The sequence below is a fragment of the Notothenia rossii genome (assembly GCF_949606895.1).
Source record: "Notothenia rossii genome assembly, chromosome: 10".
Taxonomy (NCBI): Eukaryota; Metazoa; Chordata; class Actinopteri; order Perciformes; family Nototheniidae; genus Notothenia; species Notothenia rossii.
The window spans coordinates 54992585-55015221 of record NC_136908.1 but is presented as its reverse complement, the minus strand read 5'-3'; the positions used below and the strand labels follow the sequence as shown (position 1 = coordinate 55015221).

Below are 22637 nucleotides of genomic sequence, written 5' to 3'. Positions count from 1 at the left end.
GGGCTGCAGCACCCCCATCTGCGAGGCTCCACTAGCCTCGCAAAAGCTACATAACTTTAACAATGGGAAAGCATGATATGGGACCTTTAAACACAAACAGTAAAATAAAAATGACAATTTTTGGTTGAAAGTTCATGGATGTTCTGTTTATGTTTAAGGCAGGCATTGAGTTGTATTCTTTATCATATTTTAGTGAGACACTCCCGCTTCTGCTTATTTTTCTCTTAATTTGCTGTGCCTGCCGTTTGCTGTTTTTGCAAACTCAACACATCCTCTGTGTTAACCTGCTGTTTTATAAATTCAGCAATTCGCACTTTTGCCAAAGAACCAAAAAGAGTCATGTCATACTCATCACTCTGCTGCTCTTGAGCTAAACTAAAACGCTGTTCTCAGTTGCTTATGGATCTCTGCAGATTCTGCTTTGCAGTTTTAACGATTTGTGTTGTTAGTGTTGATAGAGCACTTCCTGTAGAAGTTTCAAATTTAAAAGCTGACTTGAAGGAAACGGAGCATTTGAGCTGTTGGAAGGCTTGTAGCTAAATATCTAGCTTGCATGGATAACAAAGGCTGGTCACTGTATCAGTATGGCTGATAGTTTAGGCCTTTTATAAGTCAAAAGAAGGCTTTTAATGTGATACATCTGAGCCGAAAGTGTTAATACTAAAACCAGCAACTGGAATTTATTTGTGAGTCTTTGGAATAAAATAACTCAGAAAGAGGGAATTACTTCTGTTGAACTGATGGAGTAAGTACCCCCCCTCCCCCCACAGACATACAGAATTTCTCATTTTAGTAACTGTAATGATTCGTCCTTAAAAGTTGTTTACCTGTTGGCCTTCTCCGACTTTCAAAAGTTCAGCTTGAGTTCTGACTTTAGTTCAGTGTAGTTTATACAACCAGGAAACCTGCCTTTTTAAACAGTTACATTAATGCAAAGAAAGAGAATTTCTCAGCGGGGCTCCATTAAGCAGCACTTAACATTTCCTTATTCTGGTACAATGGTGGAACTAAAACATCTTCCACGAACCTCCTCATCTGTATTTCATAACTTTGTGACTCACACTTCAGCCGAGCTGTGCTACATGGCTGCATATCTCCTTTGCCTCTTCCACTCGTCTCTGTCTCTCTTGTGGTGGGGCGCAGACGAGGAAGGAGGAGGAGGAGGAGGCTGGGCTGGGTTTTATCGTACCTGGAGGAGAACTCACTAAAGTGGGCCACGGTTATTCACCAGCTCCCCTCTTCCCTCTGGAGACCCTGTGGATCTGCACACGACTGTGAATCCCACAGGACTCTGCTCTTTTCCTATATCTGTGCTTTATTCTTTTTCTATCTCTGCACATTTCTCTTTCTGTCTCTCTCAGCGCCAGGCTTTTATTGTGGCCTCTCGCTTCTCGCTACGTCTCATGTTTCCTCCTCTGCCTCAGTCTGTGGGGATGATTTTCTGCTGGATAGCCTACTAATTCAAACCTCCTTCCACAGAGACTTTGCATACTGTACAGGGAAGTGTCTCTGTGTCGTAAGAGCTCCAATATCCACAGTGACCCCCTTTTTCCTAACTTTCTTCTCTTCTGTTGTCCCTCCTCGGTTCAGGGTGGACCCGATGCCCCATGACTCGCCCAAACCCCCCGGCTACACCCGCTTTGTGTGCATCTCCGACACTCACTCCCGCACCGACAGCATCCAGATGCCGTACGGAGACGTGTTCATCCACGCCGGAGACTTCACCGAGCTGGGACTGCCCTCTGAGGTCAAGAAGTTCAACGACTGGCTAGGTTAGCATCCATGTTGTTGCTCTGTGTCAAGGCCCCGCTTTCTGGAACTAGGTCCCTTTGTGACGGTTTATTAATTGATTAAGGTCAGTGCCAGGCTAAATATACTCACTCTGGCTGCTATGCTGTGAGAAAACTTTCAGAAAGAGAAGATTCTTTTGAGTTTTCAGGATGTTAATCTACAATGCACATTTTTTTACTGTTATTTAACACAACCCTAGCAGTGTTTTTTAGAACACTGTTTGCAAATCCACTTTGCCGATGATGGTTTTCATAAGCAAACACACATTCCTAATAGATTTAATGCTTACTGATGAGATTGTCTTCTTTTTTGAGTTCAAAGAACATTTGAGAATAGTCAGCGACACATTTTGCAAATGTAAAATGTATGTCTAAATGTTCTGACAACAAACACAAAGGAGAGTTTTAATATAACTGCACTTCCAGCCAATGAAACCTTTGGAAACATCACAAACATGACTGGATGTTCATTGTGATGGACAAGAGGTATTTTCAGCTTCATCTTCTTTCCGTACATATATGAGTTAAAACCAACAGCCTAAACAAATCCTAATCAAAAGCCGATGCAGTGTTTTACAATACAGAACCCTGTATTGTAAAGAAGGCCTTTTATGTAAAGCTGTGTTGAACATGCAGAACCCACAGTATGGTCCTTTAACTGTGATGTGGTGGAGGGGGGGGGGGAGTCTGGCTTGTGTTACGCTCCTCTCAGCTCTGACAGAGGCTGCAGGGAAGTCCGGATTCATATCTGTGTAGTTTAACAATGACAGCGACCCTCTGTCTGGAACAAACCACTGAAACAAACCAGGCAGGGTGCAGGCTTTCAAAAGCCTAAAGGATAGAGTACATGAGCCTTGCATGGTTTTCAAATTGACGTCAAGCCACGTTTTTGACACTTAATTTACTTACGCTCTCTAACTGCTTGTCTGTAAAGCCAGTTATCTTTGTTAAGAGCTTTTGATGCCTTATGAATAACCATGCCTATGAGGGTTTGCGTAAATGTGTCATTTAGCTATGTCGACCCTGTTGAACCCTGTTTAGACATCACTAGAAGCACACAAACTCTTTATTCTTGATATTTCTTTGCGCACATTTTTTAAACTTTTACACATTAATCCATATACAACAAATAAAGGAGGTCTTAATCTTACTGTGATGAGAAGGCCATCTCCATGCGTGTGCAAGTTTGAAGGTTGCACGCCACTCTGAAGCTGATCAAAGTCTGCCTTACTTTGCTGGTATGTGCGTACATTTGGTGGGTTAGGCATTGCGAATAGTTGAATTGTAGCTGCCTTGCTCATGGTTAATATGTCTGTCTGCACTTTCTCTGGTCTTCATCAGTGAATGGAGTTTGCTCGGTTGACATCCTTTTACTCAAATGTCCCTTAAATCAGGGGCGACTGTGGCTGTAGTGCGGTTGTCTTTAAATTGTGGGTTTGATCCAAGCCCCTGCAGTCAACATGTGGATGTATCATTGGGCAAGATGCGTAACCCCGGGTTGCTCCTGATGGCGTGGCCAACGGTGTATGAATGTGTGTGAATGTTAGCTTCCAAGTGGCACCTTGCTCTGAATGAATGAGTTGTGAATGATTGCTTGTAAATGTAAAGACTGGAGAAGTGCTATATCAATACAGTCCATTTACCAAACGTCTTTCTGCTTTACATGAAGGCTTTATAAAAAAACAGATGTAGTTGAGGCTTTGGAAAATAACTGGTAAATGGACATAGAGTTTTGGGAAAGCTGTCCAGTTTATGTACGATGTAGGATTACTATAATGTGATTTTGCATTAAAGGTTTGCATATCAGTCATATTTAAATGTGTCTGGTTGACACTATGGAGAGCAGTTTATTTCTTGTTCAGATTTCAGCGGTATATTCCCGAGCTGTTTTCCTTTGTCTGGCTGAGGAACTTTACCTAGCTCAGACTTTTCTGCCTCCCCTGGAAGCTTCTTATCTCTGTACTGAGTTGGGAAGTGTAAGTCTTATCATTGCTATACGTGATATCTGTTGGAAACCGGAATGAGGTGACCTCGTACGAAGCCGAGCGGCAGGAAAACTGTTGAATCGCTGGATCTACAGCTGTCGAGTTAGCGTAGCAGCCGCGCTATCACCGCTATCATCGCCATTGTCATCGACGTCATCACCACGGGCACAAAGCTCTCCAGGAGCGGAGGAAGCATGTTGGTGGGCCTTTGTGTGTTCATCTCTTTCTCTAAAGGGAAGAGAACATAGGGGGGGGGGGAGATAAGGGGAGAACTTGTTGTCCTTCCCCTCCTCACACACACACATCCAAGCTGCAGGGAGCACGAGCTGCAAATCCGCTAGCCCGCACTCCAGCGGCGAGAGAGGCAACGGGAGAGACGGGAAAGAAAAGATAAACCGAGCCAAACGTGCCTGCTGCTGCCTCTGAAGTCTCTCTCTTCATCCCTTCCTCCCTTCCTCCCTTCCTCCTCCTCTCCTTTGCCTCTCCACTTCCTCCTCCCTTGCAACTCTGCCAGCTCTTCCTCTTTCTCTTGCCTGCCTGTATAAATATTTATAATCTGCCTATTCCTATTCTTTCTCTCTTTCATTCCCTCCTGCTCCCAGTCTCTGTCACACACACACACACACACACACACACACACACACACACACACACACACACACACACACACCGTCCAATTCTGTAGATGAATGTAACTCCCGCTGTTCAGTGTGTGCAGAGCAGATTTACAGGGAGATGGTATCCATTACAGAGAAGTTGGTCAGGTAATTCCGTCTGCTCCCAAACGTCCTACTCTTTCATGGCGTATCTTCTCAATCTTTTTTTGTTTCCCTCTTTTATTTCCTTCCACAAACTCATTCCTCCACCTCTTCTCTTCTCTCGCTCAGCCCTCGGTGGCAGGTCTCTGCGATTCTTCCCCCAGTTCTTATTTTTAGCAGGAAGTCAGTCAGGCTCTCGGGGGCCGCTGGCAGCTGCTCAAGGCTTTGTCAGGAACGGTGAGCGCTGCAGGAGAGAAGGAGAAGAGAGGAAAGAGGGAAAAGAGGGGAGGACTGGAGAGGCAGGAGATGGGATTCATGCAGGGAGAAAGGAAGTTTGAACATGAGGGGATGGCAGGGGGAGAGGAGAAGGAGGAGGAGGAGGAGGAGGAGGAGGAGGAGGAGGAGGAGGAGGAGGAGGAGGAGGAAGAAGAGGAGGAGGAGGAGGAGGAGGAGGAGGAAGAGGAGGAAGAAGAAGAGGAGGAAGAGTTCTCCCCAGAGGATGATTAGGTAAACTCGCAGCTCTGGAGACTGATGCTAAACTTCGTGTGTGTGTGTGTGTGTGTGTGTGTGTGTGTGTGTGTGTGTGTGTGTGTGTGTGTGTGTGTGTGTGTGTGTGTGTGTGTGTGTGTGTGTGTGTGTGTGTGTGTGTGTGTGTGTGTGTGTGTGTGTGTGTGTGTGTGTGTGTGTGTGTGTGTGTGTGTGTGTGTGTGTGTGTGTGTGTGTGTGTGTTCTGGAACATAGGTGTGAAGGACTTGAGTTTGAGACTACCTTAGTCTTGTTTGCTTTTTGTGGAACCAAATGTGGTTCTTACTAATATATTGAATTAATGATTGATTTAATTAATTAAAGGTGGGGTAGGTAATTTTGGAGAAACCAGCTCGAGTGCGCTAGAATTTGAAAATACACAGCCGGAAAAATCTGCCACTTCCTTACAGAGCCCCTCCTCCAACACACAAACGTGAACATGACCAATGAGGGCACGAGATACGTTTGTGCACAGATGGAAGGCTGACAGGCAGGTAGGCCATCCAGTTACTTTAGCCGGGCTGGATAAAATGATTGGTCATGCTTTTTACAGTACTACGGCTTTAATGTATTTTTTGTCAAAGCACTTCAGATATTCATTGCTATCGGGATGTTAAGAACATTCCATGGAATATAACAAAAAGTGTATCTCGAGCCGGTTTCTCACACTTACCTACCCCACCTTTAATAGGAAGAAAATACAATATATTACACACATCCTCTGACTTCTCTCATATACGAGAGATTTCTACAGTTTGATATGATTATATTGAATTATTGTTAAGACGTAATTCTGTTATTACTAGTTTAAAATCCCATGTTTGCAAATGTTTAGGTCCCAAATCATAAAACTGAACTAAACTTATTTATGAAGATATTAATGCAGTGAAACAATTCACTTGTATGCAGACATTTATCTAATCTACAAAGGATTTTTTTAAACAATGTTTAATTAAGAAGCTAATACATTCATTAAATCGTAAAAAAAACTTTAACGGTGTTTATTTTCTTCTTAATCTTTTCAGTTTGTTTACGTGTGTTTGTTTGTGTTTTGTATTTTCAAGGTGTTAAAAACACATTTCCTGGTGATCACATTGCACAGCCTGAAAAGCAGTGATAGCCAACAAGTAGCACTGTTAGCGGTGTTGAAAAGCTGCCATTTGTGCAGAAAGTGAGCGTGGGATTGTGGGAGATGGAGGCTGATCGCGCGGGACAGGTGAGAGCAGAGATTCATAAAGAGTAAAGCAGTGAAGAAAGAGGTGTTATTGAGGGCGATGGGCAGAGCTCGAGATATGAGCAGTAACACTTCACTCCAATTGTCTCCAATAATGGCCTCTTTGATCAGGCTTCCAGCACACACTCCAGCCGTGAGCACACACACACCCACGTGGATTTCGTAAGCGGAGTCGACTGGAAGTGTTTGTTTGTGTGCTGCTCTCGACCTGAGTGACATCTGTGTTCATGCTGTGTGATAGCGCAGCGGGAATATATACTGCAGTGTACATTGTTTAAATATGGATCTCATTGTGCTGCGGAGTTAACGTCAGGTCAAGAGAGGAGCAGCTTTCATTCTTAAAGGCTTTGTTCTCCCGCTCTTTCCTTCTGTTTGTCTGACTTCAGTTCAGCGGCTTCACTGCCATCACACAAACACTGAAGATTCACAATGTGAAGAGACAGATCAAGTAACAACCAACCGGCTATTTGCGGTGTTTCTGTCTTTTTGAGAGTACATCCACTGAATGTTTGAAATATTAAAGGGATATTCCTCTCTTTTACGAACTCCACTCAGGGGGTGAATTCAGGTAACATCAGCACTTATTTGTTTAAAGTAGCATTTTGTTTTAAAGGGGCCCTGTTGTGCACATTTGTTTTGGTTCATACTTGTATTTAATTTCTCTACTGTGACGTGTTTCCATGCTTTCATGTTCAAAAAGGTCTTCATTTTTCTCATACTGCCTGTGCTGTAGCTCCCCTTTTCACCCTATGTCTGAAACCAGAGCCCAGTCTTGCCGGCTCTTGTAATTGGTCAACCGATTAGGGATGTCCCGCCCTATCATGTACAATGTTACTGAGTCCAGAGTTTCAGGCTTTCTTAAAGTAAAACGTGTAAAATAACTGAGGAGAGATTGTTTAACACAAACTTTCTTTTTGGTATTGATATTATGTATCAGATATGACAGCTGGCCTCTTGCTCTTTCTCTGACTCAGGGCTGCGAGGTCTTTATTTTCTTTGCTTCAACTCTTTATTTAGCGCCTGCTGCACACTGCTTCCCTTAACTAGTGAATAATAGATAAGTGACGACGATGATGTAATTGTACTGTAGGCGCTTTAAATGTGTGTTTTTCCTTTTGTGTGTGTGTTTGCGTGTGTGTCTGTGTGTGTGTGTCTGTGTGTGTCGGCCCTATGTCTCCGTCCTCTGTCAGGTATCTGTCCCCACCTCTTTACCTCGCTCTTCCCCAGTTTGCTCCCTTTAGCTTAGTAACAGTGAGGGCATTAAACTTTCATGACTGCTGTCTTTTTCTAGCACACTCTTCTTCTCTCCTCATTTGCCCCCTGCCTTCCTTTCTCCTTCCTTACCCCTGCATTTTTCTTTTTCCACTCAACTCTTTGTCTCTTCTTTTTCCGTCCTTCGCTAAACTTCATAACTCTCCATTTTCATTCTCTGCTTTCCTTCCTTCTCATCTTTTCTTTGGGAAAGCCCCCCCCCCTTATGTTTACCCAGCAGTGAGTGCTGCTGGAGGAGAGCATAACGAGGAGGTTTGACAATCCTTTATGGTTTTTAACATTGGGGAAACTCGACAGAATTTCAAGTGACTGTCAATTTAAGCAAACTGTTTTCCCATCTGTCCCTCGCTGCTTTCGAGTCGTCTATTTGCACACTTGAAAGACCTGGTGTGTGTGTGTGTGTGTGTGTGTGTGTGTGTGTGTGTGTGTGTGTGTGTGTGTGTGTGTGTGTGTGTGTGTGTGTGTGTGTGTGTGTGTGTGTGTGTGTGTGTGTGTGTGTGTGTGTGTGTGTGTGTGTGTGTGTGTGTGTGTGTGTGTGTGTGTGTGTGTGTGTGTGTGTGTGTGTGTGTGTGTGTAAAATGCTGTTGCATCCCCAATTTCCTCCCCCCCTTCAAGTTGGATTTGTGGATATCTCTTATAAAATGATCGAGAGCTTCTCGTAATTGTCCTTTCTCCTTGTTACATCTCAGATTTGTTTTCTGGGTCAGCGTCGATGCATGTCATTTGCTGTCTGCTAACTGTTGCTGAATCTGCTTTAGACAGCAAACAAACAGAGGCCAAGCTTTTAGCGAGTGAAACAAAGAGCAGAGTGGAGTCAGTGTGTGTGCAGATGCATCAAACACACAAGTATATTCAACATGCTAATTGCAGTAGACATTGGGCAGTAATTGTAAGCACATTTTAACAACCATCCACCATTTTAAAAACTCCTCAGCGAAAAGAAATGCTTTAAATATCCAGCTAATCATTTTGATTATTACATTTTCCAGTTGAGTTGATCAATGAGCAGAGGTTTACATTTGATTAAAATCCATATTAGTGAACAATTGAAAGCTAGCCACATCTTTAAAGTTCCATCGTGAGCAGTATGAAAACGCTTCTGTTTACACACGTTTCTGGTTTCTCTAAGTGTTCCTGGTGAACCTCTTAGCTTCTGACTTCATGTGAATCAATGTCCGCACCCTTCGCGCGTAACATGGAGCTAGCAAGAAAACATAGAAAAGGAGAAAAACATATAAAAACACTTAACATCTTGAGCACTCGAGTACACATCCTGATAATTTCAGATCTGCATTTCGCTGGGAAGAACCATCTTCGACAAACGCATAATGGTACATTTCAGTGTGAGAGTTGCAGTTGAACATCAGCTAAATGTGGCGTCAGTAGAGATCCAGTTTAAAAACAGACAGGGGACAGATGGCAAGTGGCCAGTTATTGAATTCATCAAAAGGCCCTCGTCGCTTGTTCTGAAAGTTGCAGCTTAATCTTCAACCACATTATCCTGGAGGCGACGTCGTCACACTGATGTGGAAGTGGAGCAGACAGGATGAAAGAGACAAAGATGGAGTGTAGGGAAGAGACGGAGAACAGAGAGACCACCTACGAGGCCGCTTGATGATGTGCTGTATCTGTCTTTGTCACTTTGTGTGTGTGTGTGTGTGTTAATGTATATTGTGTGTGTGTAATTCATTATGTTCAGTGAGGACATTGTGAAGTGTTCCGAGGTGCTGCTGTACTCAGATAAAATGTGTGTTTTGGATGCGTGGCACAGTAGGTGGTGTTTGTGTACGCCGTCTCATAATTGCTGGCTGTCTTTGTTTTGCGTCTATGATTGTGTGTGTGTGTGTGTGTGTGTGTGTGTGTGTGTGTGTGTGTGTGTGTGTGATGAGACGTGACGCGACGCAGCGTGTGGGTGGTGAGTTAAATGAAACGTGTGAGTATTAAGTTTAAGCTGAGGTGAGAAGGCAGAAGGCTTCTCTTCCTCCATCATCCATCTTTACCTCCGTCATGTGACATATTGCTTTTTTCTCTTACATCCCTCTCTCTGACTGACACACACACACACACACACACACACACACACACACACACACACACACACACACACGCGCGCTGTAAAGGAATTAACTCTGATCCGAGCTGAGACTTTAGGTTGTCTGTCTTTGAACATCAGTTGCTTTTGAAGCTCCCCTTTGATTTATTGCATTTCTGTTTCTGCACACACAGATAAATGCCAGCCGGAGCTACACAGGCTATAATCTCGCTGTGTTCTATACATAAAAAGCACATAAGCTGTGGGGAGTATACACATGAATTCAAACAGGTATACTGTAATTGCACGGAAAAGTAAATCTTTCCATTAATTCAACTATAATCAGGCTCTAAATTAAGAGGCCAACTTCCTTTAATTTCATTTTAGCAGAAGGTTTCGTCTTGTATGCATGCATTCACTCATACTGACACACACTGGTATTCATTTAATTCATTATGTGCTGGCAGGATATATTTGGCCCTTCTTTTTTTCAACTGCACACACACTTATTGCATTTTAGACATACACACACACTTTGTGATTAAGTTATTTGGCAGGACATTTTGGCTACTAGTTTTTGGTATCTATGCAGACACACACACTTAGGAATTAACTTAGTCTTGGCAGGCTGGGCATTTTCTTCTTTTTTTTCTGCATGTACACAAACCCACATATACAAATACACACACACACACACGCACACACGCACACACACACACACACACACACACACACACACACACACACACACACACACACACACACAATGGGCAGTAATCCCCCCTGTACATGCCAGAGATTTGGGCAGAGCAGGGATTTTCCTCTTCAAAGAGCAGACCACCCATCGCAGTCCCGGAACAATGGTGGCCGAACTCTGGAAGACTTCCTGTGGCGCCCCCCACCACCACCACAAACACACACACATTCATATACTGTAGCCTGTGTTTGGTATAGGCACACATTAGTGTCAAGACACACAAGCAATATGTCCAACACAGGATCATGTAAATACCTGCAGGCAGGATGTGGCATTGTTAAATCACACACACACACACACACACACACACACACACACACACACACACACACACACACACACACACACACACACACACACACGCACAGCGCTTGTGGGAGGACGGAGGTTTTTGTGGTGACAAACTGACAGACAGCAGATCTGTGTGTATGACTGGAGGCTGGGAGACACTTGACAAAAGAGCAAAGACTCTGGGCGAGGAGGGGATTGAAAAAGAACCGGAGAGGGATGAAGGGGCAGAGGCAGAGACTGAAGTCCAGCTGTTTCCACTCCTGAACGCAGCCTTGCTTTCACACTGCGCTGTCCCATGTTTCCCTCAAATCCTTGCACTTCCCCTTTTTTCATTTGTTTCTTCTTCTTTTGTGTTTTTCCACGCTGCGACAGAACGCGAGGTGGCCGTCATCCCCGCGCCATTGCTGACTCCCTCACACAGAAATTAAAAGTATTTGTTGCCTAAAAGCAAGCCTTTTGAATTCAAAGACAAAAGATGGCGCGGGCGACAAAGAGCGGCCCGCGTGTTGTGGGGGAATGTCGGCTTAAATGTTTAGATGCCCCCCCCCCCTCTCTCCTTCCACTTCCACCCACATCCTCTTCCCTTTTCTTCTTCGTCTTTTGTCACAGAAGCAACAACATTCATTCTCAATTGACGCAGAAATTGTCTTTTTGTGATTGATTTTTTTTTCCCTTTGTGGTAAACACACAGAAACAGACTGCATTGTTCAATGTCTTTCTCTTATGAGTTATTATTTTTCATATTGACGGAAGATGCAGACACACTGTTTCCTGTCAGATTCCACTATGTAAAGTTCAGCTAGTTGGTATTCACGCTCTGTCCTTCTGCAGATTATTTACCAAGGGAAACTTTCAAAAAATTCATCCATGAAATTGAAATGTAATTTTCCAAGTAAGAGAGAGAGAGAGTGTGTGTGTGTTTGCGCATAAGGATGGGTATTTGTGTCCAGCTGGTGGAGTTTTTTATTTCTCCGTGTGATTTATTTCTCTCCGTTTTACAGTTGGCCGTCAAACTTCATGGGTGAAGAACCGCTAACGTTGCAGAATTTCTGAGGGGACACAGATATTGTTCATTTGCCGAAAAATGTATGAGCACGACGTCACCTTGCCTCGCTGTCTGTTTTCCATAGTATCGTGCACACACACATGCAGACCCACAAAAGACTTATGCATTCCCCTTACTTATTTTTCACTTGCCCCATAGCAACTTGCGTACTTCCTCAGCTTGTTTGACCTTTGGATGATTCCGTTCATTACATTTCTTTGCTTTTATTTGCAGATACACAGTTTTACTTCTGGATGTAGATGTGCCACCCCTGAGATAATATCCAGTGTCAGACTAAAGGCTTCTTCTTGACCTTACTTCATATATTTTTAATGCACGCTTTGCATTTTTGCCATGCATGCAGTCTCAGCTCTGTCCAGTTTAATATGAATAACTTCACACTCGTTCACTTCTGCTCCGGTCTTCAAAGACTTAAACAACAAGCTTAACAAGTCTCCAGGTAGATGCTGCCCCCCCCCCCCATGCAGCTTCATAGTTCTATTTCAGTGTGCTTTTACCCAGAAACTGCACAAGGCTGCAGAGAAAATACATGTATGATAATTGTGAAGCATTTTGTGAGGACGGCATGAGCAGCAATTTAACAAGGTTTGTACATGCTGTAAACCTCTAGAAATAAAGAGCCTGTGATGGTGAAATTATTTCTACGAAGGCTCATATGATGGAGTCTAATGTGAAAAGGTTTCTGCTGTGTTGCAGAGACTCATCAAAGCCACCGTTTTACGAAGCAATTTGTTTGCTTTTTTACTTTTAATCTAATCCACAAATTAAGCATTAAACATATTCAGTACCAGGTACACCAAACCAGAGTGAAAAAGTGCTTCTTGGACTAACTTCATTCATCATGTGGACAGAAAAGTGACTCAAAACAATAAATAAGGTGATATTTTGTCAATCTTCCAGCAGTCAGATTTTTCCCATGTGACCGAGTGGACGTAAGAATCCCAAATGTTTTTATTTAGGGTTTATTAGACAGGCTCTGACACAATTTACAGCACATAGAAAAACTACGAACACATGGTCAATGGAATACTAGATTGAGTCGCACTGAAGACACGGCGGCGGACACATCTTCACTACGTCTAACGTCTGAAAATAAATCCTGTGACGGCCCTAGCACAATCACTAGACTCCATATCCGCATTATAATTCATTATGCAGACAAAGTACCACAAAACTCAATTCATTTCAAACTTCCATTTTCAAATGATATCAAAGGTTGAGGGATACCACTGATTGTCTCGCTCATTTTGGCAAAAAGCTATTTGTCTAATTGCTGTAAACATGTAAATACTGATGCAACGCTCTGCATGATGGATGATTCTGTTAGGAATGTGTGAATGGAAAATAAGGAGGAACAGCACCTAGATTTCTGACTGCGGAAAAAATAATGTTGGTATTCCTCCGGGTAGTTCTAGCGAGTCACTGTGGAGGCAGGTGTGTGTGTGTGTATAGGGTTTTATTAATCTGGTTGCTTTTGGCACTTGCCATTTTGAGATGTTTTGCACACATTCACTTTAATATGAATCCTGCTCACAGTTTTACAAATGAGACCCCAGTTCAGAGTGTTCCAGCAGCTCGTGTGGTGCATCTAAAGTTCCTGCGACCAAATGATTTAGTCCCAAAAGTTGAATGCTTACTTGGGTATTTCCTCTCATATCACACTATTTAACATTTGTGAGAAAATAGAAAGGGGTAATGATCTGATTTGAAGACTTACATTGATAACAAGGCATTAGACAATGAATGGATTGATGCATTTTGGGTAAGGAGAGCTTCAATATTTCTGTCAGATACAATACAGGTGCTCGGTCTGCCTGTGATTTCTGGGGCGATTGAGCAAACGCTACTTCACATTCCAAAGTCTGACGAACAGCAATCGTAAAATATTTTCATTGTACGCTGGTGAGTGTGTCCCATGTGCCTTTTGTGGCGGTGCAGCCCCTCATTTACAGGGCTTTTTTGGTGTCTGCTTGACAACTCAACACAAGCCCCTCTGCCAAACAAATGGGGGGCTGTGTTGTGGGGAGGGGGGCGGCCCCAGCCCAAACTGCGGAGATGGGCACTCTTTGACAGCTGCTTTCATCTTGTTATTATTCCTCCTTCACTCTCAATGATTTTTTGGGCTTCCTAAAGTATTCCTGTCGTCCTCTCCTTCCTCCCTCCATCCCCCCTTCTCTTTCTGTCACCGGGCTGTGATTGGCTGTTATGACAGAGCCGTCGCCGGGCTGTCAGCCTCTTCTAAAGCTCAGTTTAATTACTCCTTTTCACTAACATGACACGTTCATGCACAGATGCATGAAAACTCGCTCACACACACAAGCAAAATTTGCTCACAAACACACAAGCCGACGCTCAGCTGCACGCCACGATGGCCTAGCAGTAATAAAAAAAAGCCATGGTGATTGAACCCGCCGTCTGCCGCTCTACCTGACAAAGCAGACCCCCAGATGTTTTGTCAGTGTTGGCTCTGGTTCCTCAGTAGAGCTTTGAAAAACATCATGTCGATTTGTGAAGGGCCGGCAGCCGCTTGGTGTGATGGGCGCAGATCGATTGAGCTTCCTGCTGTGCCGGATTCTGAATAGCCAATTAAAGCCATTGAGACAGAGAAAAAATGGAGAGCGATGTGAAGGTTTTTGATTAGAGGAGGATGAGAGGGAAAAGGGGGACCGACGCAGCAGCGGTAGCCAGTAAATATTTAATATTCTGCGTGGTAAACTTCACAATGATCGCCTTTCGCTGATTTCCGTCCTCATCTTCCCCCCCCCCCCCCCCCCCCTTCAGATAAAGACTCCCTGACGGATCCGTTCAGCTATGCTTCCATAAACAGAAGACAGCAGTGCACTGGGTTGAGACCTTGACTGATGGAGGGAAGCTAAGACAGATGTACAGATTTGCTAGAAATAGAGGGGAAAACAATGCGAGAGCCATGTCGTTTTTGAATGCCAAGCTGTCTGGGATGGATTCATATGGTCTTGAATTTTCCCTCTGTCAACAAAACCTTTTTTCAGTGTTTTCTCACCCTCTCTCCATCCCTCTATCTTTCATCTTTCTCTCATTCCTACAACACTTTCACCTGTCTCCTCTTGTCATGTCTTCTATAGTCTCTCGTCTCTCCTTCTCATATCTTTGTATAGCCCTATTTTCTCGCTTTGTTACCCCTCATAGGTCCATCAAATGTTTCCTCCTGCTTCCCCATGTTCCCTTTCCTATTTGTCCTAATCTCGCTTTCTCTCCCCCTGCCAGGTACCCTGCCCTACGACATCAAAATAGTAATCTCCGGAAACCACGAGTTGACCTTTGACCAGGAGTTTATGGCCGACCTGATCAAGCAGGATTTCTACTACTTCCCCTCTGCCTCCAAGTTGAAGCCGGAGAATTACGAGAACGTCCAGTCGCTGCTCACCAACTGCATCTACCTGCAGGACTCCGAGGTCACCGTGCGGGGTTTCAAGATCTACGGCGCCCCCTGGTGAGTAACCCCTGCCCCTGCACACACACAAGAGCTAGCTTAGCATTTCAGATACTGAAAAAAAGTACTTCCGTAAGGTGTTCTTTGCTGTCATCCACTTGTGTGAAATAAACACTTATATAATTGTATTTTTTACGAAAATGTTCCTTGTAAAGAATATCATCACATCTTGTGATTACAGAAATGTCAGACATAAAAAGCAACATATGGGAGGATGTGTCAATGAAACATTCTGGTTGCATGGTGGATAAATCTAAGTTTCCAGGTGGAGTCCTTGTGTGCGGTTTAAGTGAGAGATTAAGTGTTTTTGCGTTTACACTTGGTGTTTTTCCTTTCTGTGTGCAGACAGCTTCTATCAAGGGTCAAAAACCTTTTTAAAGGTCAACAAATACTAAACAAGTACCAGAAATGCCACACAGACAGTTACACTTTGAGGTAAAGTAAGACAATAGTTTATCCTGATGTGTCATCCCACACAACGAAAACCATAAAAAGTGACAAATTCCGCGAGGAAAGAGTCCGTGGTGAATGAAATGAAAATAGTACACTCAGACAGGAGACTGCTTTTGATGTCCCATGTGAAACCAGAACTCCTATTACAATGCACTACATTTAAGTGGGGCAAAAAAGTATTTAGTCAGCCACCAATTGTGCAAGTTCTCCCACTTAAAAAGATGAGAGGCCTTTAATTTTCATCCTAGGTATACCTCAACTATGAGAGACAAAATGAGAAAAAAAAATCCAGAAAATTACATTGTCTGATTTTTAAAGACTTTATTTGCAAATTATGTTGGAAAATAAGTATTTGGTCACCTAGAAATAAACAAGATTTCTGGCTCTCACAGACCTGTAACTTCTTCTTTAAGAGCCTCCTCTGTCCTCCACTTGTTAACTGTATTAATGGTACCTTTTTGAACTCGTTTTCAGTATAAAAGACACCTGTCCACAACCTCAAACACTCACACTCCAAACTCCACTATGGCCAAGACCAAAGAGCTGTCAAAGGACACCAGAAACAACATTGTAGACCTGCACCAGGCTGGGAAGACTGAATCTGCAATAGGTAAGCAGCTTGGTGTGAAGAAATCAACTGTGGGAGCAATTATTAGAAAATGGAAGACATACAAGACCACTGATAATCTCCCTCGATCTGGGGCTCCACGCAAGATCTCACCCCGTGGGGTCAAAATGATCACAAGAACGGTGAGCAAAAATCCCAGAACCACACGGGGGGACCTAGTCCATGACCTGCAGAGAGCTGGGACCAAAGTAACAAAGGCTACCATCAGTAACACACTACGCCGCCAGGGACTCAAATCCTGCAGTGCCAGACGTGTTCTCCTGCTTAAGCCTTTACATGTCCAGGCCCGTCTGAAGTTTGCTAGAGAGCATTTAGATGATCCAGAAGAGGATTGGGAGAATGTCATATGGTCAGATGAAACCAAAATATAACTTTTTGGTAAAAACTCAACTAGACGTGTTTGGAGGAGAAAGAATGCTGAGTTGCATCCAAAGAACACCATACCTACTGTGAAACATGGGGGTGGAAACATCATGCTTTGGGGCTGTTTTTCTGCAAAGGGACCAGGACGACTGATCCGTGTAAAGGAAAGAATGAATGGGGCCATGTATCGTGAGATTTTGAGTGACAACCTCCTTCCATCAGCAAGGGCATTGAAGATGAAATGTGGCTGGGTCTTTCAGCATGACAATGATCCCAAACACACCGCCCGGGCAACGAAGGAGTGGCTTCGTAAGAAGCATTTCAAGGTCCTGGAGTGGCCTAGCCAGTCTCCAGATCTCAACCCCATAGAAAATCTTTGGAGGGAGTTGAAAGTCTGTGTTGCCCAGCGACAGCCCCAAAACATCACTGCTCTAGAGGAGATCTGCATGGAGGAATGGGCCAAAATACCAGCAACAGTGTGTGAAAACCTTGTGAAGACTTACAGAAAACGTTTGACCTCTGTCATTGCCAACAAAGGGTATATAACAAAGTATTGAGATGAACTTTTGTTCTTGACCAACTACTTATTTTCCACCATAATTTGCAAATAAATTCTTTAAAAATCAGACAATGTGATTTTCTGGATATTTTTTTTTCTTCTCATTTTGTCTCTCATAGTTGAGGTATACCTAGGATAAAAATTACAGGCCTCTCATCTTTTTAAGTGGGAGAACACAATTGGTGGCTGACTAAATACTTTTTTGCCCCACTGTAATTGCAGAAGGTCATTTTATGTTTAGTCCCCCTATCAGGTTTATCTGACCATGATCATTTCTCTCTACTGAGGTTCTTTCCTTGCAGTTTTGAATCTTTAAAATGCATCATTTAGTTGCTTCTCCATTTAGTTTCAACTTGCATAGCTTTCTATTTTTCTACTGCAACTTCCAGAAAGTACGTGTGTCTGTTTGTGTGCCCCAGTGCTGGCTAATTGGTTTGCTGTGATAGCAGGGTCCCCTGAGTTTATTGCGAAAGCCTCGGCATAGAGCTGCCTGGGGTGGGTCGAGAGAAAGATGGAGATGGGAAAGAAGAAGAAGAAGAAGATTAGGAGGTAAAAAGTAAAATTGCAGGAGGTGGACGAGTGAGGGAGGGAGGGAGGGGAGAGGGAAGAGTTGGTGATGGATGGAGAGGAAGAGACAGACAGACCGACAGACAGAGGGAGGGAGGGATGGAGATTTAGGAAGAAATGATTTTATTCAGCTTCACCGGCTGGCCCTGGCTTGTATAATAGGTGTGTGTGTGTGTGTGTGTGTGTGTGTGTGTGTGTGTGTGTGTGTGTGTGTGTGTGTGTGTGTGTGTGTGTGTGTGTGTGTGTGTGTGTGTGTGTGTGTGTGTGTGTGTGTGTGTGTGTGTGTGTGTGTGTGTGTGTGTGTGTGTGTGTGTGTGTGTGTGTGTGTGTGTGTGTGTGTGTGTGTGTGTGTGTGTGTGTGTGTGTGTATATTTCTGTCTGAATGTATGTTGTGGGTTTGTAAGTGTGCTCTCACTTGCCTTGGACTGCATGCTGGTGTGTGTGCGAGCCTCGGGGTGTGTTCCTGCAGCACAGAGGGGCTCCAGCTGGAGGCTCTGGGTTCCCCCACAACCCCCCCCCCCCCTTTGCACTGTCTGCTCCCCAATCCCTCCTTCCTTACCTCCTCTTCCGTCTCTCTATCTCGCATCCTTCAATCATCACTTCCTTTATCCTGTTCTCTCCTTCACTACATATCTCCTCCTGCTTTTCCCTCCCTCTTATAGCTCATTCCTGTCTCCTCTGCCCTTCAACTATACCTCTTTCCAACCCTTTTTTCAGGCACACCATTTTCCACTCCTGTCTGTCACTTCCTAAATCATTTCATGGGTCCTGCATCCTACTATGACAGAAGTCTATGAATGTGTATGTGTTTGTGTGTATGTTATTATCACCCTCACACTTGCTCTAAAAAGTGGTCTGCCCGGCCTTCTTTGAGTGTCGGTTCATCATCATTATTTTATTTTCGTAAAAAGTCGTTTTTTCAGATACATCGACAATGAAACTATTACTGGTTACGCCCTTACAAAAAATAAATCAATTTGATTAAACAGAACTTTAAAACAAATGAGTACGATAAAATCTAAATAAATGAAGGTCATAAAACAAGTTCTTCTTCAACTGTGCCTCTCGCCTTCTCTCATTCTCCATCCTCTTGTCTGACACTGAATTCATCACTTCCTCTCTCTTCTCCCTTCTCTTTTCCTCCATCCATCTGTCTTCACGGCCGATCACTCCGCCATCCCTCACTCCGACTTCATCCTCTCTTTTTCTATCTCTAAGAGGTATAGTCACTGCTGCACGCCTCTCAGCGGGCTCTTCAAGTCCATCCCGCGCCTGAATCGCTTTCACATACATCACATATCCCCGTCCTTACCCCATGCCATCAAACCTGAATTAAATCGTGCTTGCTTCATCCTCCCCAAACTTTCCAAATATGTCACTGCATGCAACAGGGGGGAGGGTAGGGACGGCTCCTTCCTCTTGACACTAATGTGAGTTTACAAGTCATTCGTCACGAGCGCAGCGCACAGGCACCCTCTGTCTGTCTCAGGACACACGTGAGTTTCAATCTTTCTGGAAGAGAAACGGCGACATTAACATAAAACGGAAGAAAAGGAATGTGGGCATGAAGTTCAGAATGACCATGACGAGTCAATATGATTCATACAGACTGACAGTTAACCTGTTGATCCATTAAAAGAACATGCTTGGGTGAAATGAAATGTCCTGACACACAGCGGGTCATGCTGCTCTTTCACAGCTTTTTACTTTTGCCAGGCAAAGCCCTATATTCCACTCCAACACTACAAACAGGATACGACTCCATCACACTGCATGGAAAACGACTGTGTAAATGTATCAGATTTCGTTTTTTGAGTATGCTGTTCAACATAATAATAGATGAAGACAAACTGCTGAGTTCTTGCAAAACAACATCAAATACATCCAAAAATAATCAATTTTGTTGCAGAGTAAAAGACGCCCATTGGCACACGCAGCCTACTTTATCATACCTAAGAAATCGTAAAGTAACAACAAAACAGCACGCTCTAAAAATGAATCTGTTAAATGTACGCCTTTTCTAGTCGTCCAACATCTAAAAGTGCCTTTAGACTACATTCACCTATTCACATGCACTGCTGCTGATAGCTCTGTCCTGCAAGGTGCTCATTGTCATCTAACGCAACCTACACACGGTTCCGTTGCGTTGACGCTTGCCGGCGGGCATATCTGGCGCTTGTGGTTAACTCGACCAACAACCAATCACATTCATCTCCTGCCCCGGACACACAAAGCACGCGGTTTGATTGGCTAGAACTTGTATGATTTGATTGGCTGGCGCTTCCGTCGACGCTTGAAACGTTGAACTTTTCTCAACTTTCAGCGCGAGCAACGCAGGCAAAGCGAAGCAACGGAACCACAATGCAGTTCGGCAAAGCTTGACGTCACCCCATTCAAAGTGAATGGGAAGCGTCTCCGTTGAAGCTTCCAACGGCACCGTGTGTAGGATGCGTAATGCCCATTCATTCACACACTGATGGCGATGCCTTCAGGAGCAGTTTATGGTTTAGTATCTTGCCCAAGGACTCAACATGTGGGCTGGAGGAACTAGCGGCCCAAACTGTCAAACTTCCTGAGCCATAAGTGCCCTATAGTATACATTACAATACAATGTATAAAAGAAGTAGGAATCTTTCCTTTCTAGCCTCACCACATGTTGAGTTTGGTTCCATAAATGTAAAATAAAGATGAATACTTTCATACCACTGATTATAAGGTATTATCTGTCTTTCATTTATTAGAACATTTCTATAACTGGACTGAATTGCAAATCTGAAATTAAACATTGACACAGAAAGTGCATAAAAGTTTCACCAGCTGGTATCACAGATCTTGGACGCTCAGGATCTCAGAACTACTCTCTACTCATAATTTAACAACTAAGATTCTCGGCAGGAGAAAGCAGTCTGGCAACCCTGCAGATTATATCTGAGTCATTATTAATAATGAACTGCATGGACGGGACACGCAGCTCTGCACATTCATGCATCGCTCCTCCACCAGCTCAAACACATGCCATGAGTAGGAGAGTGTCGCTCTGTGCTAGCGTTTCATCAGAAGCCAATTAGAAACAAAATGTCTGATTTAATGGATTAGTCGATCAACGGAACATTTTACAATAAACATTTTGAATACCAAGAAATTCAAGGAAGACACCTGGGCTGTCGGGTTTTATGGTATGCATGTTTTACTTTTTCAATGTATTTTCTTCATCAGTTAGCAGAGGTATTAAAGGTCACCTATTATGCAAAATCCACTTTTTCACGTCTTTTATACATAAATATGTGTCCCCTCTGAGATTCAGAAGGTTTCAGGAAAAAAGATTCTCTCTCTTTTTGTCCTGATCCATTTATATAAAAGCCTGTCTGAAAATGAGCTGATCAGATTTTGGCCACTGTGATGTCAGAATGTTTTGGTTTGTGCAACCATTAGCCAATCACCAACCAAGATAACACCCCCCCACCTTATCCCCTGAATCTCCTCCTAGAGCACCATCGTGTTTTAAAGAAAAACATCTCTCAGAGGGGCGTGGCCAGCAGCAGCTCATTTGCATTTAAAGCTACAGACACAGAATCAGCGGTTTTGAAACAGAGGGGTGTATGACATGCTACAATGATCTGTTTGGATATGTTTTGTGTATATCTGGGACCTATAATATATTGTTCAAAAAGAGTATACTTGGGGACCTTTTTAATAAAAACACTATTGGTTGAAGCCTTACACCACACAATGAAATAATAATAATAATACCCTAGAAAATATTGAAGCTGTTTGATTAAACACTTGGACTTGGGTTAGTTTCTGTTTACGTAACAGGCTTATCACCAGAACACACAAAAGTGGCTTATTATATGCAGGCATCATTTGGCCTCTTTAAATGAATGACGAAGCTCTCATCTCTTACTGTAATCCTTTCCATGGAATTTATTTTCATTTTTTTACTTCTGAGTTTTTTTCAAATCGCTTCAAGATAGTTATCGTGAATGATCTTGAACACGATTATAATGGTTTCATAGGTTTGGGTCTTTTTCATATTTAAATATAGAATATCACCAGCCTTTTACTGTAGTAGTGTATTTTCCATTCACCAGCAGACATGTACATCCTTGACAGGAGACTGTATGGCTTGGGGGTCTTTGACAGATGCTTCGAATAATTGAATTTTAGGGGTCAGCTCTAATAACTTTGAAACTAATAGACTTGATTTCCAAATCCTAGGGGGTTATTTTGCAGGGTCAAGATATAAATCTGTTCATCGGTTAAGTACTGTCTAGTCTTTGAGTATAAGGTAGAAACAGCAGGTGAGGAGAATTGTTGGAAAAGCGTCTGTATGCGTTGGGACTAATGGGTTAAATCTCTTTTAAATGTTATAAAGATGGTCTCTGAGGGATGTAAGACGGGCAGGGGAGACGGACAGCTTGTTCACAGACTCGCACGCAGACAGATCGACACAGGGATGAGAGAGACAAAGTAGTCTGTTTGTGGACGGGGGATTTGCGAGGAGCGGCGGGGGAGAGAACGCGAGAAACCCTCTTTTCTTCTTTAAATGAAAACGGCAGAAATGTATCGCTCCCCACTGCTCCGCGTGGAATAATTAAGGACGGAGATGCAAAAGACTCCTTAATTAGATTTTTTAATTATTGAGGATTCACTTCTCCTTCTATAGTGGCCCAATTAAGAAACCTCATCAAAAACTAAAGAGATGAAGAGAGGCCTCCCCCTCTTCTTCGCTGCCCCCCCACTCCAAACTCGTCTTCCTCCTCCCTCTCTTCCTCCACGCTCTCGTTTGACAGAAATGGACTACCTGCGCTCCGTTTGATGGCTTGTCCTCGCTGATGAGCGGGAAATGGAGGGGACTCTTGTCGACTTTAATTAACTTGCTTGTTGC

The 22637-nt window shown here is 43.5% G+C and overlaps 1 protein-coding gene across 2 annotated transcripts in view; it reads left to right on the top strand.

Moving 5' to 3' along the window:
• Nucleotides 1–22637, top strand: part of mpped1 (metallophosphoesterase domain containing 1) — a 56832-nt gene that overhangs the window by 4754 nt on the left and 29441 nt on the right. For both annotated transcript variants that reach the window (XM_079655429.1, XM_079655428.1), the window contains exons 3-4: nucleotides 1591–1772; nucleotides 14954–15179. In XM_079655429.1, coding sequence (XP_079511555.1) covers nucleotides 1591–1772; nucleotides 14954–15179 — 408 coding nt within the window. The remainder of the gene's footprint in view (nucleotides 1–1590; nucleotides 1773–14953; nucleotides 15180–22637) is intronic.